Source organism: Aspergillus uvarum, assembly GCF_003184745.1.
Source record: "Aspergillus uvarum CBS 121591 unplaced genomic scaffold BO82scaffold_17, whole genome shotgun sequence".
Taxonomy (NCBI): Eukaryota; Fungi; Ascomycota; class Eurotiomycetes; order Eurotiales; family Aspergillaceae; genus Aspergillus; species Aspergillus uvarum.
The window spans coordinates 437,306-456,679 of record NW_020291314.1 but is presented as its reverse complement, the minus strand read 5'-3'; the positions used below and the strand labels follow the sequence as shown (position 1 = coordinate 456,679).

The following is a 19,374-nucleotide window of genomic DNA, read 5'->3' as shown; positions in this document are numbered from 1 at the left end:
AACCCTAACTAACTACCAAATAATTAAAAGCTGGAATAGAAGAAAAACTATACTAATACTTTTCCCCCTCAGCTTTAGTTCGTACAAATCTGATACTGAGCAAAAGAGAAAGAAAAAAAAAAAAAAAAAAAAAAAAGCTATTTTTTAATTTTTTAAAACTAACTAAGGGGAGCTGTGCTTAACCCAATAAAAAAACTAAATACCGCTATACTAAATCCAGCTTATATACTAATTTAATCCACTAATTCTTTAATAATATTTTAAAAAAAAGTAGTAATAGCTGTAGGCTTATATTTAGGCTTGTTTAGATTATAGTAGTTATAATATATACTATAATTTTTAAACTTATAGTCTATACAGGCCCTGTTTTACTATTTAAACAGCTATACAGTCTACCGGAACTTTATTTAATTATTATACTTATAATAATATAGTATTACCAGACTATAGAATATAATTAAAAAGCTGTTAATATAAAAGAGGCGTCCGGTATAAATCTAACTTTATTAATATTTTATATAAAAATATTATTAGATTTTTTTATCTGAGCCACAGTAAAAGCACCGACCTTTATTTTAAATTTATAGTAAAAAAAATACTAAATATACTGCTGGTCCAAAGTATAATAAAATTAAAATAAAGCTTTATTTTTATATATTATTAATTATATAGTAATCTAGTACTTTGTATTGCTAGTATAAGGGTTATAAGTAGTTATATATTATATAAATATAAAAAATAAATTATAGTTAGTAAAAATAAAAGAGATCTAAAAAAGATTATAACAGATAAAAATTAGTATATTATTTAAATATTTAGGCTTACCAGCCCTAGTATTAGAAGAAGAAGGTATAATATTAACAAGCAGAGGAAACAACAGGAATTATATAAATAAAAAAAAAATAGATTAGTAATAAAAAAAAAAAAAGGAGATGTATAAAAAAAAAAAAAGTTAAAAAAAGGGGGGTGGCCTTTTTATATAGTACTTTATATACTCTATATAATATTAGAGGCTAAGTCTAACTACACCCCCAAAACCAGTTGTATAAATAGTATAAAAAAAGATTTTATTTACTAAAAAATTACTGTATTCACTGAATAAAAAAAGGAATATACAGAAAGAAGAGATTTTATTTATTAGGGGATTACTGTATTTATTAGATAAGAGGGGTTTATACAAAAAAAAGCACTATAATAAGTAATACAGGCCCTGCCTATATATATACTGCCTACTAACCAGCCATAATATTATTTAAAAAAGGCTGAAGCACAGAACTATTACTTTAAATTCTAAACAGCCGTTTGTACAAACAGAAGCTATAAAAAATACTAAAAAAAAAAGGGGGCTTCTATTATAGGACTAAGGCCCTATTATAAAGCTCAGTTTTAGATACTAGTTAGTATCTAAGGTCTTATATACTAAATACTAAACTAGTACTAGCTTAGTATATATATAAAAGAATTTTATACAAACAGGTGAAATAGCTCCTTAGCTATTTCTTCTTGTTCTAAGGCATGTTTTGATTAGCACAATCCATCCGTCCCGTAACAATGGAGGACCGGAAATTCCCAGCCCAAAAGGTTTGTTATACATAGCGGGCCGAGGGGGTAAGTTACAGTGGTTGTACTACAGTTTTCTCCGGTTATATAGAGGTTTTATAAAGTTGTATAAAATTCTTACTAATTATAACCCCTTTAAATCTAGGCATACTAATCTTTATATAAATAATAGATTATACTAAAACTATACCTTTTTAACTAGATCTAAAGTAGTTTTTATACTATTTTACTATAATAATATACTTTAATCTTAGAGTTATACTAACTGTTATATTCTTTATTTATACTTATTTATAATAGTAACTTAAACTGTTGATATAACTGTTCTACTCTATAAACTAAGATATAAATAAATATAACTTTATCTAAATCTTACTAAAAATAAATATAACCTTATCTAAATCTTACTAAAAGTAGAAGTATTACCTTATCAAAATCTTACTTTACTATTTACTTTTTTTTTAATATAGTCTTTCTAATTTTTTATATATATAATTATTTACTGAAGGATAAAATCTTTTTTTTATATAATATATTTTAACTTTTATATCTTTTTTTTATATAATATATTTTAACTTTCTTATTTTTTACTATTTATTTTTTTGTTTTTTATAATAACCTTTTTTTATCTTCTTATTCTCTGTACTAATCTTTTTATTTTTAAAATATATTCTAAAGTCTGTATTCTATATTTTCAATATTTTTAATATCTACCTTTTTTTATCTGTAAGCAAGGTAAGTAAAACTAAGTTTTAGCTTTTATTTTAGCTTTAAAACTAAGATTTTAATATTTTTTTATAAGTAGTTTTTAAAGTCACAGAGTAATACCCAGCAATCTTTTATAATATATAGTAATACTTTTTTTTTTATACCCAGCAACCTTTTATAATATACAGTAATACTTTTTTTTTATTATAATATACAGTAATTTTTTATAATATATAGTAACCTTTTATAATATCTAGTAATATAGCCGGACTATACAGTAAGTTAACCTGTCTATTAAATATATATAAAAGGCTTTTAGATAATATATATTTAGATAACAGTAATAAAAACAAAAATAACCAAGCAACAGAATTTAATTTTAGAAAAAAATATATAGGATTATAGAAGATATTATATTTAATTTTATATAAATTATAGCTTAACTGGCTGAAGTTACTATTAGTTAAGCTATATTAAATCAAACTGTAGAATAACTACTTAAAATATATAAAAAAAAAGGTGTTTTACTAAAGACAGTATAAAAGTATTTAGTCTGTAGTAAAATAAATAAATAGCAATAATTTTTAGTACTTATTTTAAATAAAAAAAACTAAGATAAAGCTGACTATTTTACTTACTTTTTATAAATAGTAAAATATATTAATAAAATAAATTATAAAAATATTTTCTTCCAGCAGAATATAAGTAATAAAAAAAAAGACTGTTTAAAAGGTTTATACTATTTTTATTATAATATACTTACCCAGTTAAATCAGCTAAAAGTCAGAAGAAACCTTTATCTTTAGAACTGTTTACTTTAAAGATAAGTAAAATAACTAAAAATATTAGATATTAGATTAATATAAAAAACCCCTATAGCAGACACAAACCTGTATAAGACTAGAAAATCAGATTATTATATTAAAAAAAAACAAATATAGAAAAGATAGCAACAAAGCTATTAAATAATATAAAAGATTTAAAAACCAGAGTTTCTAAATTAGGTCTTAGTAAAGATAAGCCCCAGTAGTAAGCTAAAGCCCTAAGTAGAAAAAAATAGTTTAGACTATCTTATAAATTAAATATTTATAATCTAACTAAGCCTTTCTGGCTAGCAGTAAAAGTTAATTAAATACTAATACTAAATAAGCTAAAAAATATTTCTAAAGCTAAAAAACTAATTAAAAAAACAAATAAAAGCAAAAAGAATAAAAATAGTATTAAAAAGTTTGCTAAAAATATTAAACATAATATTTTTAAAGTATTAAAGTATTTAGTTATATCTAATTTTAAAGCTCTACTAATAATAAGTAAGAAAAATAACTTAATAAAAATTACTTTTAAAAAGCTTAAGAAGCTGGAGTAAATCTAGTAGTCTATTAATAATCTTAACTATTAAAAAAAAACCATAATAAAGCCTGCTAAAACCTTAGGATTAAAGATCTGGTATATTTATATTTATTAGGTATAGTTATATCTGCAGTACTAAAGTTCTAATAACCTATTAGAATTTAAACTATTATTAAAATTATAATTTAAAAAGTAGTATAAAAAGTATTACTAGCTAACACAGTTAGGCTGGGAAAAATATAATAATCTATTAGTATTATTCTTATAATAAATAATTAAAAAAATCTTAGTATTAGGCTTTTATAACTGACCCCTAGAAGTATATAGTATATTTCAGAAAAAAGGCTAAGTCTAAAAATAAACTTACTATAAAAAAACTAAAAAAGCTAATTCTAATACTGGTACTACTATACTTTATCTACTAATAATAGACTAAGATCCTAAGTATTATAAAACAGTTAGTATTATATATATACTATAAAGAAATATAAAGCTAAAAGAATATTAAATAGATTAATAGTAAACTAACAACTAACTATAAAATCTTTACTAAATAAAAACAACATCCAACAGTTATATTAAATAGTTATAATATATTTAAAAGCCGCTATAGTATTTTAAGTATTAAAACCTAGTATATATATAAATATAAAAATAAGTTTTAGAATAGAGAAAATTACCCAAAGAACTATTTTAATAATATTAAAGATTATTTTAGTCTTATTATTCTACATAAGACCTATAATCTGTATAATAAGATATTAAAAATATTTTAGGCTGTATAGTAGATTAAAAACAACTTTAATCTTCTACTTACAGCAACATCTTTTTTTAATAACTGTAATAGTAATTTTATTAGATACTTATAATTACTTTTTAAAAAATATTTAATATCTAAAATAATAGGGCCGGCAGCTGTAAAAAAGGCCCTAACTATATCTTTAGATATTTATTATATAAATCTTATTTTTAATAAAGTTTTTCTTAAAAGGTATATTATTTATATAGATTTAAATAAAAAGATGTAATTAGTACAGTTTTATACTTTTTTAAAATATTTAATAATTTAAAAAACTTTTATATCTGTAATCCTATTTAAAAGTAGCTGGATAATTAGTAAGAATATCCCCCCTATAGTATATAAAATATTTAATATAAAATTTAATCTTAAGAAATAAAAAGCCTATAAAACTTATTAGATTAAAAATTGCTGTATTATAGTATTAGACTAGTTAAATAAAAAAAATCTACAGTACCAGTAGGCTATAGTATATTTTAATTAGTTAATTTTAAAAGTCTTATAGCTTAGTATAATTCTGCTTAAGCCAACCCTTCTAAAAGCAGATTTTCTTAAAGCAGTTAATTTATAAAAAAGATATAAGCTGGTGCCTAGGTGGATATAGTACTTATAAAAATAAATATAAATTAAAAATATTACTATTATTAAAATATTTTATATATACTTTAAATTTTAGTAGAAAAGTAGAAATAATCTATAAATAAATATAAAGCAACTAGCTATACTTATCTGAGGAGTACTAAAGATATAAGTTATACTAAAAGTTCTATATATATTAATATAGTAAAAAAAAAAGAAGTTAATTATATAGATATAGTTTCTAGAGGAAGAGCTTTATATCCTAGTAATTTTATAAAAAACTAGATTTAATATAAAGATAATCTACAGTAGTCTAACAGTAAAAGAAAAAGCTAATATTATTATATACTTTATAAAAAAGTCTAAAAAATATATAATTCTAGTTATATCCTTCCAACTTAACTTAACTAGTCTTAATTTTTAAAGATTTTATTAAAATATATATTTTTTTAGTATACTACTGTCACACACCTAAAAAAAACAGGCTATAGAATATTTCTAGCAGTTAGATTAAAAAAAGATTATTTATATTTTTAAGTATTATATTTTTAGTATATTTTAAATAGTACTAAATAACCGGTTGAGCAATAAAGCTCTTCCTAGCTTAATAAATAAACTATTAGAATCTTTAATATTAATTTTAAATTCTAAAAAAAAAGGTGTTAGTATGCTTAAGATTGTTGTAAGAAATAGTAAAATAATATATTTTAAAAATAAAATATCCTCTAAAAAGGGTAATATTACTAATTCTAAATAAGTTTTTAAAATCTTTACTTTTTTATTTAAAAATATGGCTTTTAAAGACTTTAGAAATACTAAAAAGCAAAATCTATAAAAAAAAATAAAAAAAAATAATAAGGCCGGAGCAAAGGCTGCTAATACTAAAAAAAATACTAATATTAAAAAAAAGAATACTGCTACTAAAAAAAAGACTACTAATACTAAAAAAAAGAATACTAGTAATATTAAAAAGACTGCTGCTGCTGAAGGAGAGGATGCTGTTACTAAAAAAAAATACTAATAATATTAAAAAAACTACTGCTGCTAAAGAAGAGAATACTAATACTTAAAAAAAATACTAAATAAATTACTAGAAATATATTTAGATGAATTGCTTTCTGGGAGGTATTTAAATTAGCTTAATCCAAATCCCCCCTAATTTATTAATTTATTTAAAGAAAAAATATATTAGTCTAATATACACTCTTTTTAGTAGAGGTAAGCTTCTAAAATATAGCAACTTATTATATATAGAATATATTTTAGGTAAGTATATATATATATTATAAAAAATAAAATTATACTATAAAGTCTAAAAAGTTATATAATTAGAAATATAAGATATAAAACAAATATATAAGAATTAGAATTTAAATAATTTTCTAATATTAACTGGGCTTGTTTTAAATCTGATTTAGTATACTAGTAAGTAGATCAGATTTTAAAAAAAAAATAAATACTAAAAAAAAACAGCCTAACTACTAGAGTTTATTATATAATAAAATAGATATATCTTGCTTATTTTAATATTATATTTTATACTAAGATTAGTTTAGATTTTGGATTATAATTATTAGTTAATACTATATATATAAACAATTCTTAGAAGTTAAAATATATATAAATATATAATATTTATTAATATTTAGCTAAATAGTATATAGTACTAATTAGTTATAACAGCTAAAAAAAGATCTGATCTAAAAGGCGCTTAAAGTTAGCCAGTATTATAAAAAATAAAAAAACAGAAGACTACTACTACTTATATTTTTAATAAAAAGTCTACTTAAAATAGTTTTTAAATTATAAGATTTTTAAAAAAGCTTAATCTGTATAAATTACCTTAACCTTAGTAGTAAGATTAGTTTTTAGAATCTGCAGCAGAGATTTAAAATTCTTTAATTATATTATAATCTGCTTTCTAGTATATATTATAATAAATTAAAAAAATAGAGAATTTTTAGAAAATAACTTAACTAAATCTAGTATTATTTAGTTCTGGACTAATAAGATACTTATTATTAAATTTAGAGTTTTTATATTTTTTTTCTAATTATTAAAAAGACTCCCCTAAACTTTTAGAAATAGAAAGTTAGAAATTTTAATATTTTATTTATAATACTTAAACATCTAAAGCTGGTTATAATTCTGTTTCTTTTAAAAATAATTCTTTATTTTTATTTTAATTTAAGTTAGATTTTATTATCTAGATTCCGACCTTTCTATTAAGATCTAAAAGCCATAACTAATAATAATTAAAGAATTCTAAAGCTTAGACTAAGTTAATATAATTTACTTACCAGTAGTTTTTTTTAGATTTTAATAATTCCTAACTTCAGTAGCCAATAGAAACAACATTTAAAAGATTAAAACTAAACTATTTAATATACTAAAAAGTAAAAAGACAAATTTAAAAATTATTTAAAATATAAAAATTCTAAATCTTATATTTTATAGAGTAATAAGCTTATAAGTAGATTAACTGTCTGTTTTTAAAGCAGAAAAACTGTATTAAAAAATACAGTAATTTTAACTAACTATACTAGATATTTAATTTAACCTATAAAATTTGCTGGTCAGCAGATATTTTTATCTAAATATAAAAAGCAGTTTCTGTTAATAATTATTTAGAATTAGAATAAAAATAGCTTAAATATAAGTCTAAAGATCTCTAATCTTTTTATTATAAATTAACTAATTAGATTTTTAAATAGTATACTTTAATTTATAATTTAGGCTTATTTAATAAAGCAGTATGCCAAGCTGTAATTAATATTTAAAGTTATTAAAAAAAAGTATAACTATATTACTTAGATATATAAATAAGACTGTAAGTATCTGATAAAGACATTTAACAGCCTATATATATATATAAAGTTTTAAAAACTATCTATTACAGATTTTTTTTAAGCAGTTCTAAGTATACAGATCTAGGGCTATTAGAATTAAATTAATATAAATAATAAGCTAAATAAAGAAATAACTGCAAATCCCTTTATATATAATCTTTTTAATATTAGTAATTCTAATAAGGCCTCTGGTACAGCTTAAGAAATAAAATAAAAAAATAAGCTTAATTTAAAATCTAAAAAGGCTGTTAAAAAATATTTCTAATCTTTTTTTTATTTTTTTCTAATTAATTCTTAAACTTATTTTTTATAATAAAAAGAATATTATTATTTAATTTTATTTATCTGCCTACTAAGTAAGACTAACCCTATGCTTAAGCTATAGTATATATATATTTTAATATCTAATACTATTATTATTAAATTGCAGCTTTATTAAACAGCTTTTTAATTTAGACTATTAGATTAATTTTCTAACTAGAATTAATAGGTATTTTTAAGAATATTAGATTATTAGATATTAATTTATTTATTAAAGCCAACCCTATACCTAAGCTGTACTATATATATATTTTTATATCTAATACTATTATTACTAAATTATAGTTTTAGTACTTTCTGATCTAGCTCTGTAAGATTAAAAAGGCTAATAGTAAGATTATTAGATATACTATAATATCTTTATAAAAAAAAATTATTTAGTATATATCAGCTAATATTCTATTTTTTTCTAAATTAGTAAAAAGTATTTTTTTAAGATTAAAAACTTTAGTATCTGGCTCTGCTACAACTCACACTTTAATACCTATAATATATATAAAAAGTTCTATAAAATAAGCTGTATTAAGACTGTTAAGACTTTTTATTAAAATATAGCTGCCTGCTACTATATTTATTTTAGTTTTATTTATATATATTCTATTATTTTTGCCTGCTTTCTAAAGGCTTTTAACAACCAATTTCTAATAAACCCCTATAAATTTTCAAGATTATTAAGATTAAGAATACTAATACTATCTGCTGCTTTTATATTAAATTATTTTTTACTAAAAATCTTAAGTTTTTTTTACTTTACTACTTTATTAAGTTTAGTAAGAAGCTGTATACTTACTTTTACCCCTCTACCTTTATATAAATATAAGGATTTAGATGTAGGAAAGTAGAGTATAGAAATAAATAACTATATTATAGCTATAGTATATATAAAAAATACAGATTATATAAAAAATCAAATATATATCTAAAACCTAGAAAATAAAATAGATAGTTTTTATATTTTTTTAGTAGTCCTTTACAGTAATTTTTTTAAATTATTATATAAAAATACTAGGATTATCTCCTTTAACTTTATTTTAAAAAGATAATTTTTTAGAAAAGCATACTATAATATAGAACCAGAATAAGTAGACTTCTTCTGGATATTATATAATTAAAAAGAATATAGTAACTATTTTTAATACTGCTTAATAACAATATTAGTAGTAATTAATAAAATACTTTTATCTAAAGTCAGCTTAAAAATATTAGTATTATAACTTAGTATTAGTAGTACTAAGTATAAGTAGTATCTGTATACTGTAAAATATATATAAATACTATTAATAATAGTATAATATTTTAATTTTAATTAATACTATAATACTATAAGTCTATTTTCTGAGTATACTATAAAATATCTATAAATATATTTTATCTTTATTTTTTCCATCTTTAAATCACTATTTACAATTCTTAAATTTAATATTTTATTAATATTTTTATAATAATATATCTTTACTGATTTTATAATAGTAATCTAACTTGTGTTGTTATTGTTATATAGTATACTAAAAAAAAGGGGTTGAACCCTATTTTTTTATAAACTCTACTTTTTTCTTTTAACAGATACTATACTATTAGTAGTTTTTTTTTCTGATTTTATTACTTTAAGTTTTTTAGTTGCTTTATAAATATATTAATTTTTTTTACAGCTAAAAATATGCCTTAAATAAAAGAGTCAGGCTTTTATATCCTTTATTAGTTTAATAGTTTAGAAATTAAAACACCTAATTAGACAGCTTTACTAAATATATCCTCTTTTTTATTATATCTATAATTTAACTAACGTTTTGTCTATTTAGAAACTGAGACTTTTTTTTTATTAAATAAACAAAAATCTGATAGTAAGGGTGTTCTAATATTAGGCTAATACTAAGCCTTCCTTCTATTAATATTTTATATATTACTAATAATTTAATATATAATGAATTTAGATGCCTTTTTTAATAATATCTTTTTTAATAATACTGCCTTTAATAATATCTTTTTTAATAATATCTTTTTTAATAATATTTTTTTTAGTAATATCTTTCTTAATAATACCTTTTTTAATAATACCTCTCTTAATAATACCTTTTTTAATAATACCTTTTTTAATAATACCTTTTTTAATAATACTAATAATACTTATTTAATAGATATATATATATTTTAAAATAGGTTGTACTTTCTTTCAGAATACTCTTCTTATCTTAAGCCTGTAATAGGTAGGAGTCTATTAAATTAGTTTTTTATAAATAATTTCTAATCCTATTTATAGACTCTCTATCTAACTTTCTTCTTACTTTTAGAATCTAGGCTTTTAGTATAAAGATTTTTTAAAAAGACTATACTGGCTTAGTAGAAATATTCCAGTTACTTAATAATCCTTTAGTTTAAACTCTTTTAAAAAAGCTGGACACCTTTAAAAAAGCTGTTAAAAGATTTTTACTCTTTTTTTTAACTAAAAAATATAAAATTAATATTAATCTAAATATACAGTCCTCTTTTTGATTATTGCCTAAAGAAGATCTTGCTAAGAAAATTCTAAAAGAACTTTAGATTATATATAATTTTTTAAAGCTGTTTTACTATATTCTATTATTTTAGCTTAGCTAGAAAAAGCTATATTTTAGAATAGCTAAGTATTTTAATAATCTAATTAAGCTTTGGTACTTTTATATATAGGGGTCCTTTCTAATAACTATATCTAATAAATATATATCTTTTTTTCATAAAAATCTATTACTGCCAGGTGATTTTATTTAAATAAATTATAAGATATTCTGGGACTATAAAGTTTCTATTTAATATAGTTAGATTATTTTTATAGAATTTAATAAATAAATATTTTTTTCTACTGGCAACCAGATTATTCTAAATATATAATTAGTATTAGAATAATACTAACTATTTAAATTTTATAAAAACTATTCTAGCCTTTCTAAACCAGATTATAACTGCTTTTACTTTTTGATTAAATGTTAAAAGTATCTAAAAATCTTAGTATTATTAGTTTTAGAATAAATTAACTTTATACTTTTTTATTAGACTACTTTAGATAATAATTTAATTTTTATTTTTTATATACTTTATCTACCTACTTATAAATTTTAATAATATATTAAAATACATTCCCTTTAAATAGAGTTAGAGATTAAGTATTATAAATACAACTACTTTCAGTAGTTATTTAAGCAGTCTAATATCCGGTTAATCCTATTTCTACTATTTATTAATAACTTTAGAGTATATTAAAATATATATAAAGCTTTTAAAAGTTTTTATTTTACTTCAGCAGAATTAACTTACTGGAAATAATATTATTTAAATAATTTTTTTACTTTAATACTAGGTTCTTATAGTATAAAAATGGAAAATAGTATCCAGATATTTTAAAATAAGATCTAGACTTTTTTTTAAGGATTTTATATATATTTTTATAAAGTATATATAGTTATTACTGCATTTATTATTATATTTACTGATAATATACTTTAATAAGTAAAAAATTCTAGTATTTAAAGCTATAGTACTAAGTTTAGATATTATATCTGCTATTATCTAAAAAATAATAGATATAACTTAAAATTTAACTTTTTTTTATACAGTTAGTATTACTTTAAGATTAAGTTATTTTAAAAGTATACAGAAAATCTTTTCTTATCTACTAAACAGATTTAGTTTTTTAGTTTAAAAAATCTATTATCTTACCTATTACTACTTAAATTACTTATACTATTATTAAATCTTATTTTTAGTTAACTGTATAATATTTTTTATTTAGATTAAAAAAATCTTAGTCTCTGTCTTTAAAGCTTTATATTTTAGATTTTAAATTTATAAAATATAAAGAAATACTCTGTAGTATTTTAAAAAATTACTAGACTTATTTATTAGCTTTATCTTCCAGTACTTAAATATCTTTAAATATAAATATTATCTAAACTTAGATAAGTACTTGTTCTACTTCTACTAGTCTTATAATATAAGGCTGATAAAACTTAGTTTTATTAAAAATATTTTAAATATACTTTAGTTCTACTTCTAATACTTTATCTGTAAATTAAACTAAATTTATTATTAGAATATATTACCCAGATCTGTACTGTTATTATTTAAGAAATTTCAGCAACTTTAATATACTATACTATTCTAATCCTAATAATATCCTGATTTATTATATACAGTTAAAAAGCTTTTTAGTATTTTATTACAGTTACTTTATTACTTAAATTTTAAAATCTAAAAAGATTTATATCTCATAGTAATATATTTTATCTTTTATAATATAGATAACTGGCTAACTGTTTATAGATAAACTACTAGTTTTAAAAAATAAATAGCTCTAAAATCTTACTATTCTAAATATTTATATTAAAATATATTTTTTATTATTTACTACAGAGTATAGGCTATTAATAAACTGTAATATACTAAACAGAAAATAAAAATATAAATAAATATAAAGTAACTTTTTTACTGTTTAGAATCTTAACTCTAATTATTTTTATTTTTATTTTTAGAATTTATAAGATCTGGGCAGATTGGGTCTTACTATATAATCTTATAATCTATCTTTTTTAAATAGATTAGATTTAACAGTTTTTATAATTTAGGTTTAGTAGTACTTAGAACTATAGTTTTTCTATCTAAATTTAATTAATCTTAAAGCTCTGTCAGCTATACTTATAGCTTTTAAATTACTATATTCTACTAAATAAATATAATTTTATAATTAAAAAATATGTTCTGTTTAGACAACTTAATTTTAAAAAACTAAAGATTTATTTAATAGATTAAATTTTTAAAATGCTTCTACTAGTATACTTAATAAAGTACTTTTAAAGTATTATAATTTAGTATAATAGTATAATACTATTTTTTTAAAGTTATATTAGGATTTTTAAATAGTTAGTCTATAGTTTTTTATACCTTTTATATTATACTTACTAATATTTATTAGTTTCTATCTACTTTATAGTTGATTATTTATTTAATATTATTCTACTCTATTCTATTTTTTTTATAGGATTATATATTATTTTAATTATTAATATTCTGTATTTCCCTTTATAAAACCTTTATAAGTAATTTAAAAAGATCCTTTATTAATACTTTTTTATTTTAAATATTTAAGTAAATGGGCTCTAATAAAACCTGATCCTAATATTAAAAAAATATTTATATTAGATTTTTTATAAAAATCTGCTTATACTTTCTTAACCTCAACAGTTTTAATACAGTGTATATAGAATATTAACTTTATATAAAGTATTATAAAGATTTTTATTATTTTTTTTTTTTTTTTAAAGTTACAGAATAGAAAGATAACTAATCTAATATAGAAAAAACTCTAAGTAACTTAAATAATATTTAAAGTAACTGTTAGCATTAAAATTAATTATTAAAAAATCTATTTTTAATACTAGTTATATACAGTTCTGTAATATACTCTTTTAATTATATAACAGTATTTTTTATTTTATAACTATTTTTTACTACTATAACTATATTGTAACTGTACTCTAACTGTATTGTAACCGTACCGCAACTATATGCTAACTAATAACTACTGTTTATAACTAAGTACTACTATTATTAACAGTAAAAAAGGCTCTATACAGACCCCCTCGGCCTGCTATGTATAGAGTAATTCATTTTAAAGAGGTTCGTTATAGCGAGGATTCACAGTAGTTGAACCAATCAACCATCAGGATCTCAAGATAACGATTCACATCGCCCATCCCTGACTTATCATATCGCTTACCGATCATGAGCCTGGAGCCTCCTGGGGCTCTGGGACAAGCCCTTTTACATTTTATCTTTCCTAAACAGTGATATTAATGCTTTCGTGATCACCCAGATGTCTGAGACTGCCAAGCTGACGTATCTCTTACTACCAGAGAGAGATGTCTGAACTCTGCGCTGCGGACAAGGTGGAGGGAGTTGATACACCAAGCCCTGAGGTTGTTAGTTCGTTGCGTGGTATTCAGAATTCAAGGCTGATGCTCATCCTTTCCAAGCTGGCTTTTACTCTCCTTCAGTCATGTGTGTGTCATGTCCTAATCTACTTCGTTCTTTCCAAGTCCTGTACCCGCAAAGCTCTGGTTTGCATGTACAGTATGCTTTTCCATGCTTGTGTTTTGATGCAGCTATCAAGTCACCACCATCATCATCACTAACCCCTTCCCAAAATTTCGACCACAAACCTCACCCCAAGCCCGATAACTCCGATGCCCTAATCTCGTAACTCTCCAACGTCGTCATCTCCGAGTACCCTCATAGAGGGAGAACCCAGCACTTGCATGCTACCTTGGAGTAGGTCCCTCCGGACCAGCGCTTGGAACCCCATACCAAGGACAACCGAAGGTGTCATTGTCCTACTAGGAGGACCAGAGGTGATTACCGCTCTGCTCCTATGACGGGAGTTCTGTTCACCTGCGGGGCGACAAAGCAAACTTTCTGTCCGGCGGGCTGCGGCGTGATGTGCAACTGCCGTCATTTTCCTTATGTGATTTCCGCCATCCTGATAATAGTGACGAAACAAGCAGGTCATACTTTCGAGTTGTCTTTGACACGACCATCAAACAAAATGAGTCGTTCGTTATCACCCTGGTCAAAACTCGTTGGCGTTATAAGATCACAACAGTCTCGCATTCGTTCTGCTCAGTCTCGACTACGACAACGCCTATCCATGATGTCTCTTGCTATAAGAGTCAGCGAGCATCACAGAAGCATGACTCAACGCTCCTCGGTCCCATCCGTGATATTCTCGACCCCCGACATACTGGAAGTGATCCTCCTGAACTTGGATATGCATACGTTGTTAATTTCGACTCGAGTCTGTTCCACATGGAAAGGTCTAATCACGAACTCGCGCAAGATTCAACGGGCCCTGTTATATATTCCTGTCGAGCCGCAACAAGAACCCAGGAAAAATCCTCTCGTCGTGGAAAAGATCTGGTCCGAATTCATTTACACGACTCTTGACTCGCGCTATAGACTGGGCGGGGATATATGTGGCTGACGGAATTATCCTCATATCGCATCAGAAGAGAGAGAAGAAGCGTATTTGCGCCCTGAGGCAAGTTAGCGGCGGATGCTTCTCCAACAGCCTCCAACCTCAATTGTCCGCTTTTGGAACCCTGAGCACCTCGACAAGCCCTATGAGCATCTACTTCGCTATGGACAAGGCTTCAAGACTGGCGCTAAGTGGATGCCAAATAAAGATTATATTCGGATGGAAGACATTGAATACTGGATTGACACCAAAGCGTTCACAGCAGGACCTCTACCTTTCCTATGCTGGGTAGATCCTGATCATTTGAGAGGCTTCTTGCGACAACCCGGAGCAACCCTGAACGGGGATCGTACGCTTCAGCAATTTTTGAGCAAGTTCGATCTCACAATCAATACGCAATGACCCTCACACTGGATGATCGTTGTGGTTAAAGAATATCATGTACCACTTCGAGACTTTCCTGAGTGGTGCGAATTGAAAGATGTAAAACTACTGGAGTCGGACCTTTAGGAGCGTGGCTCTCAATCCGTCAAGCTCAGAGGTGGTAGTTTCAGTCAGACTTTGCTCGATAATCCTTAGCTCGTTTCATGTTCGTTATGGCTTTTACTAGCTATACATAGATCAGAAAGCTCAACAGGAGCCCAATGAGTTTATGACACATGATGATTGTTCGCTATAGGCTACTCCATCACTCTTAGATCACACTTACGACGGGACCGAGAGATGGAGGAACAAAAAAAAGGAAAGTGGGGCAAGCCGGGCTTGAACCGGCCACCTCCAGATCTTCAGTCTGACGCGCTCCCAGATGCGCCATTGCCCCTTTTCACGTGATCTTTGCCTGACATTATGTCTTATAATGAAATCCAAAATGCACACATCAGAGAATCCGGCCTCGTAGTACTACAACCCGCATAAAAACCTGCTGTACATTGATGGGGATGAGGTCGGATCTTAGCATAGGTCTAAAAGTGTGTGGCTCGCCACTGCATAGGAATATTCTATCTTTGATCTGGCACATTTCTTTCACATGCAAGTCGGTCGACTATCTTTCTTCAGATGAATATCCTCAACCCACATTATCCTGAAGGAGTACTCTCAATGAATGTAAGGTCTAATTTTAGTTCCAGGCCATAAGACTGTGTAGCTGTGTCGATTTTCTTTGGGTTTTCTAGAAGCAGAAAGCAGGTCTAAGTTCGGCGGTTGCACTTCCTCCCATTCCATGGACAAATTACCTACAGTGCGATCAATAAATTAGCCGCATTCACGCCCTCCCCACAACCACACAATTTACCAGTACACCCACTCCAGTACAACTACAATGAGCATGCTTCCCTTACATTTGTGGTCCAAACCTGGTCGTACAGATCACGAGGAAACTTACGTTCTTTGCTTATACAGACAAAACCATCGAGCTAACCCTTCACCGTATCCAGGTCTCAGCGAGCCATCGCTATCACGCCAACACAAAGCCACCATTATCTTTGCACAACATCACTGCCGCATCATCTCGTCTAGAAATAAGTTCCTCATTTGTATGCCCCCCCTCCCACTTGCCCTCCCGATACAGAAACAGCAACGGCATCGGATTATTCCGCCAGCTCGGCACCTCACTCCGACGCGTCTTCCACCCCGCGCCCAGCAGCGTCAGCAACCCGAGCACCCATACCACGACCGGCAGCGTGACCCACTGCCAATGCACCTCAACGTAAGTCTGGTTGACCCAGCCATGACCTGCTGTCATGTTAGCTGCCGCGACATCCGAGTCCGCAGCGATGTACGCGGCGTCGCGGAAGGACTTGGTCACAGCAGCGGCGACGTTGCGCATCGCGCAGGCAAATTTGTCGGACGTCTGCATGGAGCAGCCGGTCATGTTGCCGCTCATGAGGGCCTGGATGGTATCGGCGGTGGCGTAGGCGGTGCCCTGGTCGACCTGCAGTCGGGTCTTGGAGCCCGTCACGCGATAGGATCCCGCGAAGAGGTACTGGAGGAAGGTGCCCAGACCGCTGCTGGCGGTGTCGGTGATGAGAAAGGTCTGGTTGGGCTGCATTATGCCTTCAGCAGTACCCCAGCCGGGCGGGGAGCCCTTGAACGGGGGCATCACACCCCTCTTCGTTGACTGCGCTCTCATGTCTCTGGACCACACCGTGAGGATTTCTTCGCGATACACGTTACTGTGGACACTGGCATTGAAGCTATACACGGTGGGCTCGAGACTGCACTCCGTGGCCTGAAATTGAGACATCGACGTTAGCCGCGGATAGCGGTCGCCGCTACTGCTGTTGTAGCCGCGCGGGGCGATGAACTGGATCGGCGGGTAGGTGGCGTTGTTGTAGACGCGGGCGAGCCGCGGGTCGACGGTGTCCATGGCCATGTAGACCTGGTCTCCAACGTAGGAGGCGTTGAACCAGACCGTGACGGTGGAGTTGGGGAGAAACACCGTGTTCTTCAGCCCGCCCCCAGTCTCCACCGAGGCATTCTTGGTCTCCAGGTGCTGCGTCACGTCGGAGCACAGTGCTCGCGCTCCTAGCGCCGCCACGGGGCTCCACGTGCAGTTCCCCGAGCTGCAGACATAATGCGGCGTGGCCCACGGGCGGGTGTCGTCCAGGTTGAAGAGTGCATTGTAGACGTTGCCCTTGAGGACGGGGTCCACCCACGGATCTGTTGATCATATTTCAGCAATTTTTTTGTTTGAGGATTGCTGAGCAACGTACCACTCCCCAGCATCCCGCTTCCATACGAAGCGTACGTCGAGGTATTCGCTACCCACGCCTGCTGATGAGCATCTTCCATCAGATCCGAGTAATAGTGGATCAGGTTCTGGACCGATGGGTCATACGCCAAGGCGAGAATCACCGCCAAACTTCCCCAGATAGCAAAATGTCTACCCCGTAATTAGTTCACCATTCTTGTGATTAGATAAAGATAATCGGTGACGCAACTAACCGTCCCCTGAGCATCCAAATTAACTGCGCGCTGCCGTACAGCCCCCGACTGGCTGAGTCAAACGTCTGCAGATTCGGTAGAGGCCGCCGACGGCCCTGCGCGAACCACACCCATTTCAGCTGGCCTAGCGCCTCGCTCACGGCAAACAGGATACACGCCTTGGAGATGGTGCTGAGCCAGGAGATGAGGGCGTTGAGCGACATATACCGCCACGCGGGCTGCGGGCGGCGGTCGTAGCGCCGGAGGACGATCACCGTCGCGACCACGCATCCCGCTGCGACGAGCATGCTCGCCAGCTCTAGGACGTACCACTCCTGTATCACCGTCCAGGTTGACTTTTTCTTCTCAGGGTCGTTGGCTTCATCTGGAGGAATCATTATCTCGCCCTCAGTCACAGGGTCGATCTTGTTGCCATCGTGGGATGGACGGGGTTGGGCATTATCTTCTGGTGAGGGGGCCCGGGACACCAGCTCCAAGGATTCGTACTGGGCTTGACCGTGGCCGCTGTGCACGCTGCTCGCCCGTGAAAGGCGCGATGAGCGACCTGATATCTGCATGAGATGTACTAGACGTCGGACAAAGACGTAGGGGACTATGTCTTGAGGTCGCTGGGCATGACAACACGCAAGGCATCTTTATGAGCGGAGTGAGAGGGGTTTTTTTCTTGGCCAAGGTCAAGGCTGAGCCGCTGACAGCCAAGAACATCACCAAAGCCAACCACATGGTAACTCAGCCAGGGTCTCGGCGCTAAAACATGGCCTGTGTAGTAGTCGAGGGAAGCTGGGAGTTTGATTGGGTGGGGACACATTGTCTACGGCGGACGATTGCCGCCATCGGGCAAATAGATTTTATCTGCTAAGTCTCTTTACCGCAGGCCTTACCGCTTCCTAAACAAGAACTATATAAAGCTTCTTCTTTCTCTCTGTGTATGTATATTCTTTCTTATTCCATCAGCCATGCCTCTATATATTGATCTTGAGCCTTTTAAGACTAAAATTATCTCTTTCTATTAACAGAGTAAATCTGCTATAGGTATTGTCTCTGCCCTCCAGAAAAAACACTCTATTTAGGTTGCAGAACGTACGATTAAGAGTCGATTAAGTATCTGGAGTATTTAAAAGCAAGACTGTACGGCTACTACTAATTAAGTTTTATATAGAAGAATTAAGGAGTTATTTTTTCAGCAGAGTCTCTCAGAGTCAGAACTTTATTTAGTATTCTAAAAAAAAGGCTATTCTATTTTAAAAAGAATACTTAAAAGGATC

At 28.5% G+C, this 19,374-nt stretch overlaps 1 protein-coding gene and 1 non-coding gene across 2 annotated transcripts; both read right to left on the bottom strand.

Annotated features, from left to right (window-relative positions):
* Positions 1-15,913: 15,913 nt before the first annotated feature.
* On the bottom strand, positions 15,914-15,986 carry BO82DRAFT_t119. Its single transcript has one exon. It is a non-coding gene; the product is annotated as a tRNA-Phe (tRNA).
* A 633-nt stretch (positions 15,987-16,619) lies between these two features.
* Positions 16,620-18,486, bottom strand: BO82DRAFT_373406 (DUF3176 domain-containing protein; the record flags this gene model as incomplete). The annotated part of the gene is made up of 3 exons (XM_025637371.1): positions 16,620-17,824; positions 17,878-18,047; positions 18,110-18,486. The coding sequence occupies 3 exons, from the start codon at positions 18,484-18,486 to the stop codon at positions 16,620-16,622; spliced, it is 1,752 nt and encodes a 583-aa protein (XP_025493576.1).
* Between the last annotated feature and the right edge of the window lie 888 nt (positions 18,487-19,374).